Below are 25,922 nucleotides of genomic sequence, written 5' to 3' on the forward strand. Positions count from 1 at the left end.
TTTTTAAAATCTATACTTTTTTTAATATTTAATAACAGAGGTTAATAACAATACAAGTAGCATTACTTTTACTCCTATACATTCACAAAAAATAAATAATTGGTATGGTCATAAACATGATAAACTTTGAATAATTGTGCAAATTCTATCAAATCCATGTTTAAACCTTTCTGCTTTACTCTTTTAAGAGACATTTGTCAAAATAGCAACAATAGTGACAAATTTTGTACTACATACAACATTTTACTCATTTTAATATTCAATGTACAACTACTATACAAAAAATATTCTGGACGGAGGCAATGAAGACAAAACTAATACACCATTTGATGAGAAAAATACATATTTCTAAAATAACTGTCTAACAGTTGCTTGATGCTGAAAGTATGGAATGCAAAAGTTCTAAATAATGAGGGGCCTGATGGTGCATTTTCGCTATAGTGGTCCGTTTTTCTACAGATTATTTTTTTTTTATATTTTTGTGATCCTTGATCATGGAAATTTATTTTCTGTGAATCGTGATTGACAAAAAAATCATCTAGTGAATCGTGATGAGACCCCCCATCAGGCACCTCAATAATATATGACTTTTTACACAAATTCATCAGTAATTTTTCTTTTTAATTTGGTTAAAAAAAAACCAATTAGTTAAAAATCTGAGCTAAAGAGCTTACATGTTTTCTTGTAATTGAATGCCTTTTTACCAACTTAAAAACAAATTTTATTTTGATATGATTTTGATATTCATTTGAAATGTTATTTTAATTTTTAACCAGAAATGTATTTAGCATTGGGCCTGACTCTTTTCTTAATAAGTACTGTTCATGCATCAAATTTCTTACACAGTATGATTTGAACATGACATTTTTAACTTTTACCAAGTGTTTATCAATCAAAAATTATTCTTAACTAATTGTTGATAGATAACAGTGATGAATGAATCCCTGATAATTTCTTTCCTGCTCACTTCTGAAATCATCAAAGATAAACCAACATTATTTTTCCAACTTTTCTAATTCATTTTTTTTTATATATGACCTTCAGATATCATCAATTATAAAATGGTGTCGTATATTTGTGATTTTCTCACATTCAATACTGCTATGAGTAGTCATATCTATCCTGCCAATATTCATCATCAGTTATATTTTCTAAGTCTGTAAATTGTTTTAAATGGAATTTCGTAACTTGATAATTAACCATTGTTCTGATAGCAAAGTAGCCACAAATTGCTTCAAACACTATAAACAAAGCTTCTACAATATGTACAGCACGCTCAAATGGTAACAGTAATGGCTGAGTGTTGAAAAGTAGAAGTAATATGAGTGGTAACTGAATCAGTACTGTCAACAACCAGGAACCAGCCAGCTCTGGTACCTGCAATAAATAATTGTATCATCAAAACAAAATGTTTTCACTGTAATTAGCTAACATGTTTTATCTTAATTGCAATTTCTAGCTTTTCAAAGGACGAAAGTTTCCAATATTTATTTTTTTACTCTAGTTTTATTTCATGAATGGTTGGTTTTCTCTTGTTTGACATCTAGACAAATATATTTTAATTCATAACTAGAAAAGCTTTGGGTTGTTGTCTCATTAATCTTCATGTTTAGTTCATATTATATATTAAAAGTGTTTGAAAAATTATGACAAATGGGCAGAAGCCTGCAAAATAAATGAAAGTATTATGAGGTTTGACATTAATTTGATCTTTGTGAGGTCAAACTAACTATCTATCAACAGAGATTTTGTCTAGATTCTTACAGTACATTGTGCAGACGAAGTCAATACATAAAAAAATCTTCATGTTTAATGTATGATGTTTGGCAATTTAATGTGAAAGGGGATGTCATATGTCACATATTTTTATTCAATCACCTAGTGAACAACTATGATTTTGCCCATTAATTTTTGTAGTGATTTGATTTTTGGTGTTTTAACGCCAGGTTTAAGCACTATATTTAGGCTATTTCCTGGCAGGCAGTTTTATTGGTGGAGGAAGCCGGAGTGCCAAGAAAAAAACACCAACCTTCGATAGGAGAACTGACAATCCTAGTCAATTAAGATGGAGTGGAGTGCACCTGCACGAGTGGGGTTCGAACTCACAACCTCAGTGTTGACTGGCTAGTGATTATAGTAGTGACTACTCAGAACACTCAGCCATTGAGTGAAAATGGACACTAGATTATTCTCAAACAGCAGGGATAACAACAACATTTCAGTAAAATTTTTAAGTCTGAAGGTATTTTAAATGATTTCTGTATATTACATAAATCTTACCCTTTCTGCTAAGTTGCCAACAAAACCAACATATAATCTGACGACCTCCATTATGGTAAATACTACATATATGGCTATCAGTAATATCAGATATAAGGTGGACAAGTAAGAAAACTGAAAAAAATATACCAATCACTGATTTGAAACATTTACGTTATAATAAAAATACAATCCATGGCAATATTTATAACAGTATAGTATAATACATCAACAAGTTCTTTGATTTTTTCAAATGATTAGGATTATATACTACATTCACATTTTTGTAAATTCAAATATCTTCTATCTAGAAAAATATGGCAAAAATTTGTATCTCAATGAAGTGTTTTCCTATAAATGAAATGCTGATTTCCATCAAATAGTGAAATTGTGAATACTGATTGAAGATTGATTTTGCTATCATGATTATAGCACATAAATTAGATATTTCACAAACTAATGCAGAGTTTGCATGGTACCAGTTCATTATACTGGCTTCTTGCCTTTCTTTACTTAGTTATTCTTGATTAAAAAAAGTACATGTACACTGAATCACAGAAGAATAAACATACATTTTGCCAACAACCCCGCCGCATTTTTGCGCCTGTCCCAAGTCAGGAGCCTCTGGCCTTTGTTAGTCTTGTATTATTTTAATTTTAGTTTCTTGTGTACAATTTGGAAATTAGTATGGCATTCATTATCACTGGACTAGTATATATTTGTTTAGGGGCCAGCTGAAGGACGCCTCCGGGTGCGGGAATTTCTCGCTACATTGAAGACCTGTTGGTGACCCTCTGCTGTTGTTTTTTATTTGGGCGGGTTGTTGTCTCTTTGACACATTCCCCATTTCCATTCTCAATTTTATTTACATCATAGAATAAAATATAATTCTGCAAGATAAAAAATACTATATACAAATGATATAATAACAGTTAACAAGTAACATAAACAGAGGTACAGTAAAAACATGACTAAATTAATTCAATTATACCATATAACTAGCTTTCTAAAAATCTCAAAATGCTTCTTCTCCTGATATTGAAATGATGCTTTTATACACACTAACATTTGGTTAATGTTCTGCCAAATAGATATCGATGGACAATGTCATGAACAATACTACACATGTAGAAAGACATACAAGAAGAAAATTAGAGAAATATGCATGCATACCCTTGTTATCTTACTTAATTCGTGAAAAAAACATTTTGTGCAAATAGAATATCAATATTGCAGATATTTACCTTTACTTCAAATGTGACCAGTGTCGCTGTTAGCCAGAATGGAGCATAGAAAATGTTAAAGAAAAGTGCCATCTGTAGGGGCAGGTTTGTAACATATTCATTCCCTGAAAATTAAAATAAAAATATGCTATAGTAATACTTAATTTGTTCAACATGTAGGGCTGTTCATTGTATTAACATACTGACAATCAAACTTACTTTCAGGATTAACAGCATCATAAACCTTATTGCTAGTTGTTAGCTGCAACCAAACTCTACAATAATCAGAATATTAAATTCATCACATTTTGCTTCTCTAAAGGGGGTCTCATTGGGGACACTGGAGTGCCGATTTTTTGTAAGCGTAACATGTGAAAGTCAAATTATTGTGTCTTGAAAACGGGAAATGAGTTCTAGTGGGACCCAGGAAATGACAAAAAAATGAGAATTGCTTACATACATAGTGTAAGCGGGATACTGGAATCTGACAAAACAGTAAGCAGGATCCAGGATCCCAACTCCCCAATGAGACCCCCTCTAAGATGGCTTCATTAAGTTCATTAACACCTGAACCTAGTCAATCAAACGTTCATGTAGATGAGATGAAATCTAATAATTTACATAAATAAAAGGGTACATATTTACTATAGTGCTGGTCTTTCAATCCTAATTTACAAATTAAATGATTCAGATGCTTATTTGTGTTTAAATCGGTGTCAGGATTGGAATCGAAAGTTGTTATGAAATTGTAATACACAGAAATGAATGCGGCATGCGGAGAATCAATGATATTAAAGTCGGCACCATTGGCCTTCAGAAGACGAAGTCTTCTTCCACCAAAAATTACACCTCCAGCTAGACCCTTTTGTTATCGACATAATTGATGTTGCCAATAATTAACAAGTTCCAGGTCGAATCTGATACCGATACCAATAGTATATTCACCTGTTACCTATTACCTTATCTGTATGTTCCGCATCTGACAGGCGCACCACCAAACAGTGTATTTAGGATTTTGCTATATACACAGGTCATAATCACAGGGTTGACACTACTAAATTCAATCATTGTCAAATTGTTCCCTATTATAGTATTTTAATCAGTAATACTTTCTAAGATAACAATACGAAAATACTAAAAATCTGGACTTAAATAAGGCGTATAGGTACAGTTTTCAATTTGTTAGCAGGCATGACGTAAAACAGCGAATAAAAGAATTCAACTTTATTTACAATGCTGTTGATTAAAAAATACTCCATTCCAGGACCTTTTGTTTTCCAAATAATTAATATTACCAATAATTGATAAGTTCCAGGTCGACAGGTTCAAACAGAAAGATTTTGAAAGCAGAGAAAACTGTGTATTTTATAATCTGCATAACTTTATCGGATGACAATGCCAATACTAAAATAAGGCTTACGAATAGTCATATACTTCAATTCAGTCATGGACCCGCGATATCAAAGATGTGTTCTAGTATACATATACTAGAACACACCCGCGAAATCGCGGGGAAATAGAGCGTATGTAAACTGTAAAAAAAATTATAACTTGAGAATATCAGGAGAGGTATCAAAAGTCAAAGGTACTTGGGGACTGGGCACATTTTTTTTTGCCCTCCCCCTATTTCCAAATACCGATTTTTATTCTTTCTCTTTTTCTGTATACTATGAACAAAAATATATCTACTATAGTTACTATATAAAACAGTCACTGATATATTAAAAGTCACCTCAGTAAACTATTGGAATTTAAAGTAAATTATAGCAAACTTATACAATTTATTCATAGTATATATGTATCGTGGCAGATCCAGAAATTTTAAAAAGTGGGGGCCAACTGACTGCCTAAGAGGGGGCCTGCTCCAGTCACCCTTCAGTGACTCCCTATATAAGCAAACAGTTTTTTTCTCAAAAAGGGGGGTGGGACCCCTGCCCTCCTAGACCCCTCCTCCTAAATCCGCCTCTGTGTGTGTAGTATACAGAAATATTTCAGTGACCGCTTTATCTATAGTATATGTATGATCATAGTATACAGAAAAACACAAAAAAATAGTGTTCTGTCTCAAGTACTAATTCAAATTATGTTTAATTTCAAAACAGGCCTAAAGGGCAGCGGAAGTCTTTTATATTTCTCAAAAAGTCAGTACGATGACGGAAACAATATATGGATGCATTTATTTTCGTTTTCCTCCCAATATAACCCAAACTGAAATACTTTAAGCAAGGATGATAAATGCTAGAACACACCCGCGAAATCGCGGGCATCCAAGGGTGGTTGAAAGTATGTAAAGTGTTGTAGGTTGAATTTTTGTAAAAAAAATAATGACTGGAGAATATTTCAGGAAAGCTGATAAAAAGTTATAGGTACTTGGGGACAGGACAATTGTTTTTCAACCCCTGCTCCTTTTATCCCAAAATTTCCATTTTTTTGTTTTCTATTTATTTCAATATGAACATACGTTTAGTATGTTATGAACATACATTACTATAAATAAAGTGTGTTTGCTTTTAACTATCAATTCTCAGTTAACTAATCAATCCACGGCGGTCATTGATATATTATATAGACCCTCTTTATTTAATATACTTAGTGACCCGATGAATTTTTGTAAGAGACTTTATGACTGAAGAATTTCAGAAAAGGTATGAAATGATTTAGATACTTTGGGACATGACAATTGTTTTTCTAGCCCGGCTCCTAATTTTTTCCTCAGAATTTCCTATAATTGCTCTTTTATTGATTTCAATAATGTAAGCGTTTATCTGTATATTATGAACATACATTACTATAAATAAAGTGTATTTGCTTTTTACTATCAACTCTCAATTTACTAATCGATCCACAGCGGTCATTGACATATTATATAGAACATCTTTATTTAATAAACTCAGTGACCGCAGTGGATAGTTAACTTGAAAATAAATGCAAATACACGTTATTTAAGTCTTTGGTACATTTATGTACAAAGTACAGAAAAAACGCAAACCGGATGTCTAGTCTGACTTAAAATTTCGTCCAATGACCGGACAATATCCGGATGCCTTTTTTCTTGTTTTTCTCCCAAAATAACTCAATCTGAATAATCATATAAATGGATGACAAATGCAACTATGCACTGTACCTATAAGACACAGAGGCGTGTTGATTTATTTATTGTAGAAGGAAGAGAAGCGACACACAAAATGAGGTCTTCTCGTTTAATAGTTTAGATATATATATATGTGCTGATTTACTTGCAACACTTTTTTTGCCTACTGCATCCTCTGATTTGTTTGGTATTGTTTCTGCATATTACTTGCTTCATGTCCAGTGGCAAATATTTCAAACATGTTCAAATACAGTAACATGTGCCATAACTTTGTAAATTATGATTTATTTTGACATAATTTTAATAACAGTGCATACATGTAAATAATTTCCAAAATAATAACCCAATGTTTGATTGACTAGGTTCAGGTGTTAATGAACTTAATGAAGCCATCTTAGAGGGGATCTCATTGGGGGGTTGGGATCCTGGATCCCGCTAACTGTTTTGTCAGATTCCAGTATCCCGCTTACACTATGTATGTAAGCAATTCTCATTTTTTTGTCATTTCCTGGGTCCTGCTAGACCTCATTTCCTGCTTTCAAGTGTCACGCTTACAAAAAATCGGCAATCCTGTGTCCCCAATGAGACCCCTCTTAGAGAAGCAAAATGTAATGAATTTAATATTCTAATTATTGTAGAGTTTGGTTGCAGCTAACAACTAGCGATAAGGTTCATGATGCTGTTAATCCTGAAAGTAAGTTTGATTGTCAGTATGTTAATACAATGAAACAGCCCTACATATTGAACAAATTGCCACCTTGAGGGTAAATATATATCAAAGGTAGTAATGGGGTACCCTACATGAAAATTGATGATATAAAACTATGCTATAACTTTTATGAGAAGCATTTACCTAAGTTGATCCTAATGATTGTACCAGAACGAGATTGGACAAATGATGATAAAAGAAGTAGAACAGTAGAAAGGTTCCTTTGTTGTGAAACGTAGCAAATATTGGGAGGTGTGATGATAAATGCCGAAATAGCATTCTTACTACATTGTATCATGTCATGATCATCTGTTTTGATAATGGTTTAATTGAATAAATTGTTTAGTGTATTTGATAAAAATCTGTAGGAAAGAAGTTCGAAAACAGAAAGGACTCAGGAGTAGAACCAGTAGTTAAGTATAGATTGTGAGGTAACCTGCTGCTGAAATCAATCTGAGTGTTGTGTTTCAACATGATTTTTACATGAAACTACTGTACCAGCTAAACCTTCACAGAATAACAGGATTTTAACTAAGTTTATTAACCTGTCTTTTTCAGTTGGTATTGTTGTGGATCCTGTGCATCTTTTGATATGGGAAACAACACGTCAGTGAATGATGTGACCGTTTTTCTTAGAGATCTCCCCAAAAGTGGAGAATCCATGTTTACCTTTTAGCGGGGTATGTCACATGATGTAAACATCCGGTTTGCATTTCAATATTTTCGTAATTTTATTCAAAAACATTTGCTTTTTTAGTTTACAGTATTTGATATTTTCATACTGAAAAATGATTTCAGAAATAAAATTCAAAACTTTGGAAGTAAAGTTTAATTTTTACAAAACTGTGAGATTTTTCTAATGACCAATCAAAATTTCGCACCAAAGTATGTTAATACAATGAAACAGCCCTACATATTGAACAAATTGCCACCTTGAGGGTAAATATATATCAAAGGTAGTAATGGGGTACCCTACATGAAAATTGATGATATAAAACTATGCTATAACTTTTATGAGAAGCATTTACCTAAGTTGATCCTAATGATTGTACCAGAACGAGATTGGACAAATGATGATAAAAGAAGTATTTGATAAAAATCTGTAGGAAAGAAGTTCGAAAACAGAAAGGACTCAGGAGTAGAACCAGTAGTTAAGTATAGATTGTGAGGTAACCTGCTGCTGAAATCAATCTGAGTGTTGTGTTTCAACATGATTTTTACATGAAACTACTGTACCAGCTAAACCTTCACAGAATAACAGGATTTTAACTAAGTTTATTAACCTGTCTTTTTCAGTTGGTATTGTTGTGGATCCTGTGCATCTTTTGATATGGGAAACAACACGTCAGTGAATGATGTGACCGTTTTTCTTAGAGATCTCCCCAAAAGTGGAGAATCCATGTTTACCTTTTAGCGGGGTATGTCACATGATGTAAACATCCGGTTTGGATTTCAATATTTTCGTAATTTTATTCAAAAACATTTGCTTTTTTAGTTTACAGTATTTGATATTTTCATACTGAAAAATGATTTCAGAAATAAAATTCAAAACTTTGGAAGTAAAGTTTAATTTTTACAAAACTGTGAGATTTTTCTAATGACCAATCAAAATTTCGCACCAAATTTCAAACAAGCGGAAACCTTCACACGAAAACGTAAACACATGAAACAGGTCGATAAATAATGTCATAGTCTGCGGTAAAAAAAAAACCAATCACAAAATAATCTGGTAAAATTGATTAATGGTGATAATGAATTATAAGTGATATAAGCCTATATGTTACGAAAGAGTGATGGGAAAAGCCTGTCATGCACCCCCTTTAATATTTTTAATTTTCATATAACTATGTTAAACAAGTGTGTACTCATACCAATAATCTTACATCTTGTGGTCTCAACTCACTTGCCTTCTTGGTATCTTATTTCTTAAAATATCCCAGTAACACATCTTATCACTCCTTGCTGACCTAAGAAATATCTGTCCCACTCGATCTATACACCTTATCGCTATTTGTCTGCCATTACTGGATATCACACAGGTTCCCGTAAAATTTTGACGTCACAATACAAAATATCTGACGCCACAATGGAAAAGTGATTGTTATCATGGTTATATGCGTCAAAAGTTCAAGCGGCCGGGTCAGGCGGGATTAGTGATAAGGTGTATTGACGTCATACAACAATCACTTTTCCATTGTGGCGTAAGATATTTTGTATTATGATGTCAAATTTTACGTGAACCTGTATAATGTCCGGTTATCGTAATGGCAGACAAAGGACAAGGTACACTAAGGGCCGTATTTGGCCCCCTTTTTTGTCAATTTTTTTTCATCATGAAATAAACGAAATTATAATCGAAAATAATTTGCATATATCTGTTCTTTAGAAGCTCATGCGGATTTTAATTTTTGGTAAAGCAGAAATCTGATTTTGAGTTGCTTAAAGTTACCTAATTACACCAAAAGGTAGCAAAACGTTGATTTTTGGACTGAAATTCTTCGTTTTTAAAGGCCTCCGCCAACGTGAGCCACAGAAAAGAATGGTGATGAGGATAGCATTCAAACAGAATTTTCAGATAATGAAGAGAAACTTTTGGCTCACGTTGGCGGAGGCCTTCAAATATGTATAAAACTATCTCCTAAAAAAACAACAACTTCGCCGTAATAGTAAAATCGGAGCGAAATCGGAGAAAGGGCTGAAAAACTCCGCATTCAGCTGTGATTACCAGACACCACCAACTACATCAAGAATATTTCCAAAGGTGAGGTTTTTAGTTTTGAGATTTGGCAATCATTCTTCAAATTGTATTTTTTTTCTTTTTATCAATCTAGATTTTGTTTATCCAATTTGGATCAACAAACAAATGGTGAAAACGTATCATCGGCATTTGACACACACAATAAACAGCCATTTGCATGTGTATCTGAGACCGGTTGAGTCATGATATATATTAAAGCTACAAAGAGTTTGAATGATTAAATAATTTTTCGTTTCAAGTAAAAAATATACTCAGAATATGTGAAAATTGGGAACAAAATATCGGTCCGGTTGCGGACGACTTTGAGAAATTGACTACCGCCGAAAACAACATTTTTTGCTTATCCTTAACCGGAGATTTTTCTAATGAGTTTACATGAAAATTTAACAATTTTTGCAAGTAAAATAATTTCCAATTTCCGTATGAATTCGACTACAAATAGAATTAACTGAGAACATAACAAATAAAAAAAAAACAATAGTGATAAGTATGTCGTTTTACACAATATTTGTCATGATGACAACGTAGTCTAATGGGAACACCGTTGCCTTTTGTCCGGGCGTCCTACGTTCGAATCTCATTACAACCATTACTATTTTTTTTTCATTTTTTTTTACTTGTATCATTTTATCATTTTATTTTCTTTCAAAAAAGAAAGAAAAGCAGAAAAATGCTCGAGTTCATGATATAATAGCCAGCATTTTAGTCTGATTTCTAAACATAAAGTTTTAGTCACTTCAAATGGTATGCAACAGATTTTTATTCTAAGTTTGAGCCTCATTCAATTTTTTTTGCCCTTGGAATCATTTTTTCAATATGGGACGACATCAAAAGATCAATGAAGTATAGCAAACTTATATCAAATAACTTGGGGAATGATAAAATGGCTGCTATTTTTGTTTCTTTGACTTCGATTTAACATGTATCCCTATTGGTCAATCATTTTTCCCAAATTAAGTTAAGGGAGTTGGGGAGGGGGGGTGGGGGAATCAGTGGAAAAACTATGTGAATTTTTATCCTACATTGAACTTTTGATTTCGTCCCTGAGAGAAGTTGAATAGAAGTAATTTGAAGAAATAATATTACAGCCGATTTCATTGAGTGTGTAGCCAAAGGTAACAGTGGCGGATCCAGGGGCTAGGGTGGGGGGGCGGGGGGTTTGAATCCCCTTTTTTGGACGATCAATGCATTTGAAAAGAGGATAGTACACCTGACCTAATAATGACTGAATGGTTCAGCTAACAAGCAAGCTTACCAAAGATATTACCTTTGCCTACACACTCAACGAAATCGGCTATATATAAAGGGAGTTCATATATAAATTGTGGATATAACATAGTTGTTTCAGACATACACGAAATATTTTAAGGTTTAACTTCTATCAACAGATAACAGTAACATGTTTTTAAAGATAGATTTTCCGGCCCTTGGTTTTTAAAGTAAAAATGAAAAAATAAATATATATACATATATCATAACATAATTAAACGTTACACAAATGCTCAGACGACCTGATGTGCAAGGTTTCATATAATATATATTTTTCTGTCTTATTACAGATATAGAATTGACATCCTGATTATGTAAACCATGGACACCACATAACATGCATAATGAAATTCATGGACGTTCGTATGCCTGTTTTCGAAAATGGTATAGTTATTTTGTTAAACTTGTATAATATATAGATATAGGAAGATGAGGTATGAGTGCGAATGAGACAACTCTCCATCCAAGTAACAATTTATAAAAGTAAACCATTATAGATCAAGGTACGGACTGCGACACGGACATTGGCTCACAGCGAACAGCAAGCTATAAAGGACCCCAAAAATTACTATTAGACTTAATACTTAATCACTTTTGTTTGAAAAAAAAATTCTCTCATATTTCAATTTGGCTCTTATAAATTCGATATCAGCAGCATGACTGTTGTAGTCTTCGGTCACTTTTTTATCAATTGTATTATAATTCAGAATGTGAAATACATGTCTGTAGCCGATGCCTCCTTACTATATATTTTACAAGATAAGATAATGTAGCCTTTTAAGGCTTTTTAATAAAGATAAATAATTTTGCAGCCGCTCATTATATATTAGACATATATTTCGATATCTATTTCAGGTACATCCATAAGGGGTTACAGTATTTACATTGATAAGAATGAAGAAACATAAGGAATGGTAAATATATACAACACTATTTTTTTAATTTTTTTATACATATTTAACAAAACTGGTTGCAAGGGTCTTCTCGGCACAAGACCATACAATAAGCACAAGTGTCCGCTGGATTGAAATGATTCGGCATTGAAGGTGATCTGCTATTGAAAAGATGAACAAAAATAATGATATAAGGGAAACTTAATGTTGGGTTAATGTCAATAAGAGCCACCATTCAAACATCACAATGTTCTAAGACTGTTACTGCATGTTTAAATATATGCTGCATGAATATGCATCTCGTATGGCATACTAGACACTATACAATTAGTCTTATACAGCATATCACACCCGGTCTAAAAGAGGAACTATATTGCATTCGCCTTGTCCATCTGTTAAATATTCAAACTACCGCGACTGTATAATAGCATAACGTTCTCGTCATTATACTTGTGTATAGATACATTTGATTTCTGTTGATATGGGTATATTACGGAAAATATTGTTCCGAGCTGGGTAAAAAGAGGTATGAACAACTTCCACCCTCTTTTTTGAAACTGGCTTAATCTGCTCCTGTTTTTTGCATTATGGTTCACAGGAAGATAAATTATACAACTAAAAATAAAGGTTAAATTAGAGTAAACGGTTTTTGATTAGATAATTAAAATAATTTCTCCTTCATTTTCATTTTTAGGTAATGCTGTGAGGATGCCTACCCCACGAAATTTCAGTTGCATTATATGTATGAAAACGCATTTAAAAGAGACAAACCGACGAGCAATATTTAATTCTGGATTACGGAACTATGTAGAGTCAATTTTAAAAAGACATGTGTACGAACATGACACAATTTGCTTAAAATGTAGAACAAGAATTCAACGAGAAATTCAGGCTAACAAATTAGTTAACAATGTGACTGTTGCAGAAAAAAATAAAAGCAATGAAAAAAAACAAGCAAGCTCTGGAGGCGTCCTTAGTCCAAAAACCATACAACTTCCAATATGTTCTACCACAAAATCACACCGTATGTGTATTGTTTGTAAGAAGCAGAATTCAAATAGGCATAAACTTATTGTTGTTCCCAATGAAGCCAAGACACAAACATTTATAGACAAGGGCATCTTTATTTCCACGAACACTAGGTGTTGTTCTGATCACCTTGTTGGTAAATACTTCAAGCAAGAGGCTCTGAAAGCATTAAAGCATACTTCTTCGTCGACATTCTTCAACCGTACGGATGTAAACAACTTGTTGGATAGAACCAGGTCAATGCTAAAAGATGTTGGAAAACTTAATTTCGATGTCCAGATAGCTATGTCAGATGACGATTTTGTTAATCTCACTGGACTCACCAAACAACAGTTTGACGTTGTCGCCACACATGTTACAGACTTAAGAAACTCTGAAGTACGCTCAATAAGAACATGTCTTGCTATTCTCCTTGTAAAATTACGCACTGGATTATCGAACACAATCTTGGGAACTCTTTTCAGCCTTAAGTCCTACAATATACGGCGAGCCGTACACTCAGCTCGAGAATCTCTAATCAAAAATTTTGTTCCATCATTTTTAGGATTCAACCATATGAGTCATTCCGTTTTTGCCCAGAGTCATACAACTCCAACTGCCAAAACATTGTTTACAGGAAACAATGAAGACACAGCTGTTCTGATCCTAGATGGGACATACATATACATACAGAAAAGTTCATACCACAAGTTCCAGAAGAAAACCTACAGTATGCACAAAAATCGACCTTTAGTCAAGCCCATGATTATAGTTGGATCTGATGGCTACATTTTGAGTGTCTTGGGGCCATATTATGCCAATGGCCACAACAACGATGCCTCAATTACCAAGCATTTATTTAAAACCAATGCTGAAGATATAAAGAAATGGATAAAGGACGATGACGTATTAGTAGTCGACAGAGGTTTCAGAGATGCTCAAGCTTTCCTTGAGAGTTTGAACTTAAAAGTAGAGATGCCTTGTTTCATCAAAAAGGGACAAAAACAACACACTACCGAGGAGGCAAATTCTTCACGACTTATAACAAAAGTTCGGTGGGTAGTTGAAAGCGCCAATGGACGCATTAAACAGTGGCGCTTTCTCGACAAAGTCGTTTCAAACCACTTCGTTCCCTATATTGGAGATTTTGTCAGAATTGTTTCTGCATTTATTAATTGCTTCCGGGCTCCACTGATTAATGATTTTTGCAATGAAGAGATCGGCCAAACTATGCTGGATAAAGCACAGCTTGGTAACCAGGTACAGAAGTATGTCGAGGACAATAATTTAATTCGCAAAAAGGCTATTTATTCTGAAGTAAATGGCACGGAAAACGTTTTAGATTTTCCTAAACTTACTCTCCAACAAATCAGAGATATTACAATGGGAGTATATCAACTGAAGCAAGCCCCAAGATATACAGAAAGCCATCTATCTGATGACAATTACATGCTCCAGACTTGCCGTGACCGTCCTAATCTATTACGAGTAAAACTAACATCCAGACATTCGTCCTCAAGAGTGTACAGCCTATGGATTGAATTTAGTGGAGATGAAGTCACTGGTTGGTATTGCACCTGTAAAGTTGGCGCCCGGGTGGTTGGTTGTTGTGCGCATATTGCATCTACAATGTGGTACCTTGGTTATAGCAGGTGGGAACTAGAGACACCAAGCACGTGTAAATATGCAGATTCAATTTTGAATGCAAAAGATGTGCCACTTGAAACAGATTCCGATTCTGATAGTGACGGTTTCATTGAGGAGTGAATCTCTGACACTCATATTTATTGACAGACGTTAAGATGTAAATGCATATAAAAAGTGAATTTATTTAACAGGGGTGGGTTTTTTTTATTGTTGTATTAACAAATGATTTTTTTTTTCGGAGATCAGCATCCGATTAAAATTGTTCTTGTCTTGCGGAATTCTTTTAGATTTTAATGTTGGATACGTTTTTTCTCGCTGATCGTACATACTCTACTGTTAATTATCTGCTCACTAATTAAGAATAAGAATGTGTTTGTACACATTTTTAGTCACATGTCAGATATATAAAAAAAGAAGATGTGTTATGATTGCCAATGAGGTTAGATCCACGTGAGTTTTAGTCATAGCTTAGGTATCAGTCTTTTTGCTCTTACTGAACATACTCTACATTAAACAATATTTAAATCTAAATAATGAACTACAATTATACTGAAATAGAAGATAGTTTGGTACACCTTGTCAGCAAATCTGGTTAAAGTTTTTCCTCCTTGGAGCTGATTGACGTGTGATAATCACGTGTGATGCTATGTGTCTTTAATAAACAAGACTTTGGTCACTTTGGAGATTAACCTGTTTATGTGGTATTACGTACATATATACAAAAAGAAATGTGTTGATATATGATTATGCACTATGATAGGTTTATCTAATTACCTTCACTTTTAATACAGACATCCGACAGTTTTGATTCAGACCAATGGCGTACATTTTGTTGTCCATATAACACTTTATCTTAAGATGCTTTTTACACGTTTCTGCGTAATATATACTTAACCTAGTAAGTTATACCTATTTGGCGGTTTATACTCTATATTCAGATTGTTGTCTCTTTGACATGCACATTCCCGATTTCAATTTCATCTATATGCAGTGGAACTTTTTACAAAGGATGATTTTCATTGGTTCCACGAACATTTACAGAACATTGTGTAATTTTGTCAAAGAAAACTGCCTGTTATTTCATTATTTATATAATTGTTTGATCATTGAATAAATCAATAGTTCTAGTAATGCATTCTGGTTTTTTTAACTTAACTGCTATTGTACAAGGACTTAACATAATACTTATGATATAATGATAAGAAGGCCTTGAGGGTCATAATAACTTTGATTTTTTTAAATTTTTTTTTTTAACTTTTTCGTAAGACTTTATTATTTGTTGGTTGTTTTTTTTTTTTTTTGTTTTTTTTTGGGGGGGGGGGGGGTTGGATTTTTTTTTCGTTTAGTAAACACCAAGCTTCTTCCATCCATAGTTGGATAGTGATAAATGTACAAAATATCAAAACCGTATAGATGACAAATTAACATGAGAAATGTACAATATCAGCGTAAATCATATAGAGAAAGGTCGTTGCTACGCAATGGATACGGTTGCTAGGTAGTTTCTAAGCATTAAAAAGCTAACAAAATGTAAGTTATTTACAACTATCATGTAACCACCTAACAATAGATACCTAGCTTTGGTCAACACATGAGGGGTTGCATAAACCTTGAAGAGAAATTAAAGGCTGTGGTTGGTTAGTATACAGTGCTGTTGCTAAGGGTCATTCTGGTGGCTAAGATATGATTAATACTCGTATTTAATAATTCAGATAAATGAGACATTATAGTTAGAGATTTCCATATATGTATTGTACAATGATACATTTTTATTCATATAAAAAAAGACACATTTTTAATGAATATGGTTAAAAAAAGACAATAAATAGCAGATTTTAAATCTGTTGCTAGGCAACCAACAAATGATAATTACAAAAAAAAAATGGTCATTTTTTTAAGCTTCTATATTTAGTCTATTAAAATTATAAAATTCAATTCATTTGGAGAGGGGGCCAAAAATGACCCTTATTGTACCTTGTCCTTTATAGGAATACACCTTATCGCAATTTGTCCGCCATTACTGGATATCACACAGGTTCCCGTAAAGTTTTGACGTAACAATACAAAATATCTGACGCCACAATGGAAAAGTGATTGTTGTATGCGTCAAAAGTTCAAGCAGCGGGGTCAGCCAGGATTAGCGAAAAGGTGTATAAGGTGAATGGTAGTCTGATCTGTAATTTTATCCATTGTGTCCTATTAAAAATTTGACATCTTTACTGAGTTAATTTGCATGGCGGTTGATGCATGCATAGCTGGAGACGCATACCTTGTTCATTTTCCTGGTTGCATATTCCCTCAGTGACACCTGGTGTAACTGTTGATTAGGACGTAAAACTTGTCATGAATATGTTGCCATTTTTTTAATTGTTTTACAATCAAGATGACAGGATTCCGGTTGAGGCATATGTACAATTTTTGAAAATTGATATAGTTGGCAGGTCTACATGGTCTCTTTAGGTAAAATGTTGCCCTTTATTTACCCATACATGTACAATGACAATGTATGTTTGCGCCACAACACAAAATATCTGTAAATCAAATTAAAAGTTTACATAAATACATGTATGTATGCATTTTTTCACTGAAAAGAAATACCCATAAATGAGCATGATGAGGATAGTTCCAGAAGTAAGTTCCCTATTATAAAGTTGCAATCTATTGATTTACCCTTACATGTATGTGGGAATTTTGAAAATCAATCAGAACAATCACATCATTTTAAAACAGATAGACACTTAAACAATTGACAACAATCATTTTTCATTGCTTGCGTTATATATTTTCCCCAATGACCTCAAATTTTTGCAGCCCCTTTAAACATTCATGAGGTCTGGAAATGATAGACAAAATTTTATAGCTAGCCATAAGATGTATTTTGATTGATGCTATAAGGTATATTTAAACCATGAATAATTTCTTTCTTCATGTACATTGTACTACATATACTGATATATGTAGATTAATACTTTTTGGGATTTGGTGCCGTGGTGAGTGATTTTCTGATTTGGAACTATTCAGTTAAATGAATCCAACACAGAATCTCAAAAGAGATTATTTGCTGGTCTGTTCATATCCTGATTCCACCTGTAACCATAGGTCAGTCTTATCAGGCATTTTCCCTTCAGTGTACTAATTAAACTTTTATTTTATTTTGCAAACCCTGCATTTTTATTGTCTCAAGTGGAGAAGTATTGTAACATGCTTGATGTAGTACTATCTCTATGTAAGATATCAAACTTTATCATTATTGGAAAATCAGTTCAAAGGAGTATGTTCGATAAGGTCCTAAAATGGCCCACTTTTTTAGCGTAAATTTTAAATTCGGATTTATTGACCAATATCACGATAAATTATAGCTAATACATTGACTAGATAGGATATAGGAGCGCATACGTCGACAACAAAGATCTTTTAAAATAATGTTTGTGAAGACATTTAACATGTCTTATTTGAATATTAAGCTTGTCGACGCCTGCGCTCTATGTTTCCTGGTCCTTTATTTGGTTGAAATCCCGCTGATTTTGTCAAATTTCACCAAAATCCCTTATCTTGACCGTTTTGGAATGTAAAAATCGTTGTGTTAGAATTAAACTTTGACAAAAACAGCTCTGTTTAACTTTTTTACATGTCTTTAAGACAACTTAAAACAATTATTGTCTTGTAACCATGAACTTTATAATTGGGGCCAAATATGGCACTTACCGAACTTACTCCTTTCATGTCATGTGTATGCATGATGCAGTTTTGCTGCATTATAAAATATTCAGCTATCAAAATTCAATACTTTTATTCACGATGATGATGTTTTTTTTCCAGGTTTTGAGTATACTCAAAGACAAGACAAAATGTTATGAAACTCTGAATATAATGGAATTACAAAATAAAGAAAATGTCTGCCAGTTTGAAAAGGTACTCATATTCATTTACAAAGATCTGGACATTTTTTCACCTTATTTCGGTCATTTTGAGATAACTTAAAAGTTGGTGCCCTTCTTCAAAAAATGATTGTCAAAATCTCATAACTGAGTATACTTATACTCGTAGCCTCAACGAACTTGTTCAACTGTTGCATTGCATTTACTTCATGAATTTTCCTACCATTATCCTAAAATCCTTCAAGAGCAAGAGCTTATAGTTTAATAAGAAGGGAACGCAACAGTTTGAAAATGAAAAAAAATTAATGACTCAAAACTATAAATTTGTCAGACATTGCTAACGTTTCTTTCGATTTTGAAAACAAAATTAAAACTGGAAGTTTTGCGAAATACTAAACCGAGTTATTCCTGACTCATTTCCAAGATTAGTTTTGTTTATAAAATTCACAGGAAATCATCAGCGTTTTAATTTACCAAATACTAGCTTTTTTATTGCCTAAAGCCAATAAACCTTTTGTTCAATACATGTATTTAATTTAGTTTAAAGTTTTCAATGTATGTCATTGATATATTACCTTTTTTTTTTCTTAGACTGTTATGGACGTACAGAAAATAACGAGGACTCCATTGAGGACACCTCTTCATGATGTTAGAAATCAGGATGTAATTAACAGAAGTTTAAAAAAGACAGTTCTTAGTCATGTGATAGCATCAGAGCCATCTTTGAAGACACCCACCAGAAAATCTTCCAAGTGTGTATTTAAAATGCATTGATAACAGTATACCAAATGTGTCATAATGTAAAAAATAGGGGGATTATTGTAAAGTATTTTATCAAGTTACATGTGATGAAAGTCACAAAATGTAAGGAATAGGGAGGCTAATTATAAAAAAAGAAGGTGTGGTTTAATTGCCAATGAGACAACTCTCCATCAACTCTAGATCTCCATAAGAGACCAAATGACACAGAAATTAACAACTATATGTCACCATACGGCCTTCAACAATGAGCAAAGCCCATACTGCAAAGTCAGCTCTATAAAAGGGCATGAAATGACAATTTAAAACAATTCAAACAAGAAAACCAACTGCCTAATTTATTTACAAAAAATGAAAGAAAACATATATATGTAACACATAAACAAACAAAAGTTCATACTTCAAACTTTAATCACTTTTATATCATTTACAGATAATCATCTAAAATCAATCTTGATATTTGTTGTTATGAAAATGAAATATACATTTTTAAATTTTAAAGTTTAGGTTAATGATGATATTTTTTCATGATTTATTTTTGTAGAATAAGGCGGTCAATTCTTGTGTACCAAGACAAAGAGAATCAGCCTGAAGAAGAAATAAAGAAATTAGCTTTTAAGGAAGTGTCTAAAGTCATCAACAATGCTCAGCATGTAAGTCATGTAGGGCATTGATAGGTCAGACTACTACATCAAGGAATATTCAAGATAATTTATATTTTGAGCGTGAAGTATTGCATAAGGTGCAAATTTTCAAGATATACCCTTGTTATTGTTACCTTTAGAAGCAAACGATTGGTTGATTTTGAAAAGACCATATCCATCTATAAAAAAACTTGAATAAAAGTCCATCTTGACTTATATCTACACAATAGTGATCCATTTGATTTGTGATTAAGTTCAAATCAAAAATGATAGAATTCGAACAGACAAGTGATGAAGGTGGTGTTTGCAGTGACTCTTTTACTTTACTAAGTTGTTATTATATGTAGAATTCTAATTGAAAACAAGCAATATGTAATTACTATATAAAACTAGAAAAGTACATTTTATCTGTATAACAAAGAATGAAAGATAATCATGATAATGTAGATAGTTAAACAAACTTATAATGATCTGAACTGAATGTGAACATATTTATTTTACAAACTTGCTCTATAATTTGTTGTTAACAGATCAATATATTTTCAAAATTGGGTTAATCTTTTTAAACTTTTCTATTTACTTACAGTTAATTTGTCCGCCTGTAGTTAATGTGGTACCAGCTACACCAATATGTAATAAAACAGTATCTTACAGTCCTGACAATGTCAGAGATCTACAATTTGACGATTGTCAAGTCACTGAAGATCTCAAATCAGCAGATAATGATCAGGAGACTTCAAGCAGAAGCAAGATATCTATTAACACATCACAGCCAGTGAAGACAGATGAATCTGAGGAACTGCAGCCAACAAATATTGACAGTGATTTATATGCAGAAAACAATCATCAGATTATTGTTGACAGTGATATTTTGATTGGTCTTGAAGAAATTTATGGTGATGTTTACACTGACAGTTCAGATGTATTATCTGAAGCTGTCAAAGACTTAAGCAACACTGAGTTATCTCCCTTGCAAAATTCTGTTACAGACAAGAATGGAAGTGACCACACATATGCTGGGTTCTCATGTCACATGTGTAGTGTTGATGACAAACATGATGTCAATGAGTGTGGTACTTCTCCAATGACACCTGTTTCTAAAACAAGTACTGAAACTTCTACTGAAATGCCATCTCTGCAGGAGACAGGATGTTCACCTCTTGTTAAAGAAACCAGAGACATTGGTTCTTTGGTGGAAATTAGTACACATGACATGGCATGTTCACCCTGTCACACCTGTAGTGTGGAGCAGGAAACAATGACGGAGCCTGTCACACCTGTCAAACTACCAGAGATGTGTGACATATCAGTCCAGCATTTGATTGACACTGTCACATCTGCATGTTCTCCAATACCATGTGACATGAAATCTACAGCATGTTCTCCAATAAGCAATCAGTTTACAGCTCAGTATAGTGATGACAGTTGTTCTGTTTCAACAATGACAAATGCTACACCTGTAAAACATGACATGGCATTACAGGTATTTATTGTTTTGAATTTTTTTAAAACCAGTTGTTAATAAAATAGTGTATGACAAATTAAGATCATGAAGATATGATATATATATCATGTATATCACAACATTTTATCATCTTAGTTATCCTTTTAAGGAATAAATATCTTATAATAGGAATAATAAAGTACCTCTGAAAAAGCTCTCTCCAAAAAAGAAAAAGAAGCATGAAAAAGATGTTGACAAATGATTCCCATAAAAAACTTACAGCGTTTGAAATTAAATTAAACTTGGTTTTCAAACATGTAAAAGTATGTTCTAATGTGTACACTGATACCTTCAAGCTCATTGATAAATACAAAGATGTATCTAATTTTTTGCATTTTGTATAAAGCCTAGTTCTGTTTTCAGGCAGTGCCAGATACAAGGTCTGTTTTATGTTCACCTCTTCAACCACTACAAACCAAGGACTGTGGAATATCTGCCACGTCCACACAGTCTGATGTGATGACCAACACGGTCATTGTGGAACAGATGGATCAAGGTGTGGATGTTCGTCCAATGATGAACACAGGATCTACGATGACAGAATACCTCTTAGTTAACAGTGAAACATCAATGACACCTGTTAAACTTCTCAATAAGAAAGGACATAGGTAACAAATCAGCTAATTAGAATCTGTTTTATAACTGGAAAACAGTGGTATTTTTATCAAATGCATGTGTATTGAATTATTAAATAACTGCTTAGATGTACAGTCCATTCCGGTTATTTGCATAGCCTATTTGTCAGACGAAATTATGCAATAAAGCGGAGTATGCTTATATCCGAAATGCCAAAATACGGAGTCAAATATAAACATCGATAGAGGAAATCCTGAAGAAAGATGAACGTCCATAATCCACTTACAACATATTGAATGATTATTTATTCTAATAAAAGTTATTTGTCTAGTGTTGTGCATTTTTATTTCATTGTTTATTCTTTCAATTAAGTTTATAAACACATTTAGTTAGTCTTTAGTTTTAGTTTATTTATGTACCGACTTTTCCTTTACCTGAGGTACGAAAATAAAATTGTTCTAAAAATAGATTTGTTTCTATAACCCGGATGTACAAATTATATTTTTACGCTTTGATTAAAACAAACTGTTGAACAATGCTACACAGTTTACAATCATTTGATACAATAAATGTGTAATGAACTGCCTTTAATGTGCAGTATTTACCGATTGCACAGTGATGTAACACTGTTACAATAACCTCGTTAGTTTTGTATACAGTATGCAAAGCAGTTTTAACAGGTAATGGGGCCCTGCACGGGTTATTTGCTGGACACGAGTGTTGAAAGTGAGAAAATATAATAATTTTAAGTTTATAATGTTCTTTTAAAAAAATATCAAAAATGAAAGATTGATGTATGAAATTCTTCAACCATATATAAATGCCCTGTAATATTTAACATAAATGTAGATCATCCCATGCCAAATTACGAGATTGCACATTGGATAATGATCGATAATTAGCAGGCGTTATTGTTTTAAAAATACTCCCAAAATGTAATCTATGAACAATGTTTGAAATGCAATCAATAATTAACACCTTTTGAGATAGAAGATCATAGAATGGTTGTGTTTTTACAACAATCAGCTGATTGACATCTTTATGACCTCGAGGCTTAAAATAGAATATGGGAAACTTTACCTGTGTACACATCGAGGCCTTTTTTATAATCATATAAACACGAAAGAAACTGTTTTAAAACTTTAATTAAATAACACAGAAGTAAATGTGAAATAATATAAAAAAAATATGATGCATTCAAGAAAAATATACTAACCAAATTGCTGTTTCCGGTCAAAAATCTCGTCAGTTTTAAATAAGCATATCTAGCTGGCGATTATTTTCTATGCAATTAACCGAAATGCCACTTGAGGGGCTATGCATATAACCGTACAATTTAACATTAGATGAATGGGAAATGGTTCTGTGCAGGAGAAAAGTATGCAATTAACCGAATTATGCTATTAAGCGGTATGCAATTAAGTGGAATCGACTGTAATTGTTACTGGCAAATGGTTTGACTTGCGACATATCAAACAGGGTTTAGCATCATATTACACATGGCACTAACAGTAGTTGTAAGTTGGAAATATAGCATGTTGTTTATATAGGAATTGTAAATTTTTTATGCAATGTTATGTTATGTACGCAATTTTTACAGTTATATAAAATGATAAAATAAACATCAACATTGTATTGTATTTTAAAAACACGTTGTCACATAAAAAATGTTGAGTAATAGTAACACAAATATTTTCAACGATGATCTTAAAAAAAGAATACATTTCTATAGACTAACACACCAACGGCATCATCTTAAATACATGAAATAGCACTTTTTATACTCATTACAGTAGGTGAAAAACAAGAGTTACTCTATATGCAGTTTGAAAACTAACACACTGTATTTAGCCAACATTTGATCTGCAAATTGGTAGCCAATTATGTTATTTTTGAAACAAAAGTCATCAAACTTGTAACAAAAGAAATTTGAAATACTTGCACAGTTCTTTATAAATTATTACTAATTATTTTTTATTATTCTTCCTGAGCATGTATGAAATATTTGCCACTAGATGTTAAGCAACCAACAATCATCAATCTTTATTTATAGGATAACAGCTGATGAGATTAGGAAGCAGCATCCAAGAATCTTGGCCAACAAACTGGACACTTATGCCCTGGAAGCTGAACGTTATAAACTTGATATAGGGAAAGTAGAAAAAGAAAGAGATCATTTCAAGTCTAAGATATCTGAACTAAAGGCAGTGATTAAGGAGAAACAGAAGATTGTAAATGATAACCAGGGGAAAGTGGATCTAGAGAAAAAGAATTTAAAGGTATAAATACTGTTCATTTATTTACAATCGTGAATTTATAAAAGAATTTGCCAGTTTTTGTTATTATGAGAAAGTCTTATTAATAACGTTATTCAGGTCTGTCAGAGAAAAAAATTGCCTTATCCAGCAATATAGGTTATATTTTAATTAGTTAAGGAATAACTACTGTAGTTGAAGAGTTGCCACCGTCAATTGTAGATTTGACGGTCGCAAATGCAGTTTTACTGGCGACTCTTCAACTACAGTACTGTTATTCCGATTCTTATGCATTACAAAAAGAAAAAATACGATAAAACTTGAAAAAATGTCTAAATTTGTCAAATAAAAAAAAATCCGCGAAAATTCATGAATGATTTTTGCACAAAGACGTCATGGCTAAACGTGACGTCATACAAATGAAAACTTACAAACTGGAGGTTATTACGTTACCTGTACGCTTCAAATTCGGATAAAATTACATTAAAACGGCGAATTTGAGGTAGGTGTTGTTTAATTTTCTATTATATAGTAGTAATCGAACATTTGTTGATTCATCAATTCAAAATGGCGGGTCCCTCCTTATTTACGCCTGGTCAACTGTGGATTAGACGGCAACTTTTAGCTAATGAAAAAAATTGTTACATCCAAATTGCATTAGAATTTCAAATATACTACAATAATTATTTAGAAAATGTTATTGTGTTTAAACATTTTTGTTGGTTTAATTTACATAGAAATCCTAAAAAAGGTAATATTGGAGGTATATTTAAATTAATCTTAAGAATTATGATCAGTAGAATGAAATTTTAAAGTACTGATATTTGGAGATGGATGCAAGGTAGAATACTCAAGAACTAGATATTGAACGATTTTGGGTTAAAAGCCTAAAATATATGGAAAATATGATCTTTAAAATAAATTATTATGAATTTTTTGACAAAACTTTTTATTCAGACTCTACATACATAATGATTTAGATTTATCTAAAATAGAGATTGAAAAACTAAATTGTGCTTCAAAGTTTTATTCCCATATTCATGATAGTGTTGAACATATTCTGCTTATTCACCCTTTCTAGGAAGAGTATGAAGAGAAAATAGAAAAATTAACCAAATCCCTTCAGGAAAGTGAACAGATAGTTAGAGTTCAGAAAGAAGAAATTTTTCAGTTGAATGCCAGATCTTCAGAAGAAAAAGATCAGTTTGTGTCAGAAATTGAAAGTCTGAAAATAAAGTGCAGTGGAATGGAAATACAACTGGTTGATTCTACAAAAAACAAAACCTTTGAGGTATTAACAACAACAAAATATTATTCATCCATGATTTGTAATGTAACTCTTAAACAGTTGTTTGGTACTTGAAGTTCAGTAATAAGCATTCATACATACAGAAAATGTATCTGACTTTTAACATACTATTTACCAGCTTGCAACTGATAAGTGATTCA

At 32.6% G+C, this 25,922-nt stretch overlaps 3 protein-coding genes across 3 annotated transcripts in view; 2 read left to right on the forward strand and 1 right to left on the reverse strand.

The window, feature by feature from the left end:
• Positions 1 to 8,001, reverse strand: LOC139528016 (transmembrane protein 17-like). Its single transcript, XM_071323788.1, has 4 exons — positions 7,828 to 8,001; positions 3,504 to 3,607; positions 2,281 to 2,394; positions 1 to 1,377 (listed from the first exon to the last, which is right to left on the reverse strand). The coding sequence occupies exons 1-4, from the start codon at positions 7,943 to 7,945 to the stop codon at positions 1,102 to 1,104; spliced, it is 612 nt and encodes a 203-aa protein (XP_071179889.1). The 5' UTR covers positions 7,946 to 8,001; the 3' UTR covers positions 1 to 1,101.
• Positions 8,002 to 8,843: 842 nt separating this feature from the next.
• Positions 8,844 to 25,922, forward strand: part of LOC139526521 (uncharacterized) — a 36,543-nt gene continuing 19,464 nt past the window's right edge. The window contains exons 1-8 of the mRNA XM_071321676.1: positions 8,844 to 8,954; positions 18,677 to 18,769; positions 19,327 to 19,487; positions 20,039 to 20,147; positions 20,725 to 21,621; positions 22,006 to 22,250; positions 24,272 to 24,497; positions 25,555 to 25,764. Coding sequence (XP_071177777.1) covers positions 8,880 to 8,954; positions 18,677 to 18,769; positions 19,327 to 19,487; positions 20,039 to 20,147; positions 20,725 to 21,621; positions 22,006 to 22,250; positions 24,272 to 24,497; positions 25,555 to 25,764 — 2,016 coding nt within the window. The 5' untranslated portion in view covers positions 8,844 to 8,879. The remainder of the gene's footprint in view (positions 8,955 to 18,676; positions 18,770 to 19,326; positions 19,488 to 20,038; positions 20,148 to 20,724; positions 21,622 to 22,005; positions 22,251 to 24,271; positions 24,498 to 25,554; positions 25,765 to 25,922) is intronic.
• LOC139528017 (uncharacterized) lies at positions 12,163 to 15,014 on the forward strand. Its single transcript, XM_071323790.1, has 2 exons — positions 12,163 to 12,223; positions 12,897 to 15,014. Exon 2 carries the CDS (start codon positions 12,911 to 12,913, stop codon positions 14,975 to 14,977), a length of 2,067 nt encoding a protein of 688 aa, XP_071179891.1. The 5' UTR covers positions 12,163 to 12,223; positions 12,897 to 12,910; the 3' UTR covers positions 14,978 to 15,014.

This window comes from Mytilus edulis, chromosome 6, assembly GCF_963676685.1.
Source record: "Mytilus edulis chromosome 6, xbMytEdul2.2, whole genome shotgun sequence".
Taxonomy (NCBI): domain Eukaryota; kingdom Metazoa; phylum Mollusca; class Bivalvia; order Mytilida; family Mytilidae; genus Mytilus; species Mytilus edulis.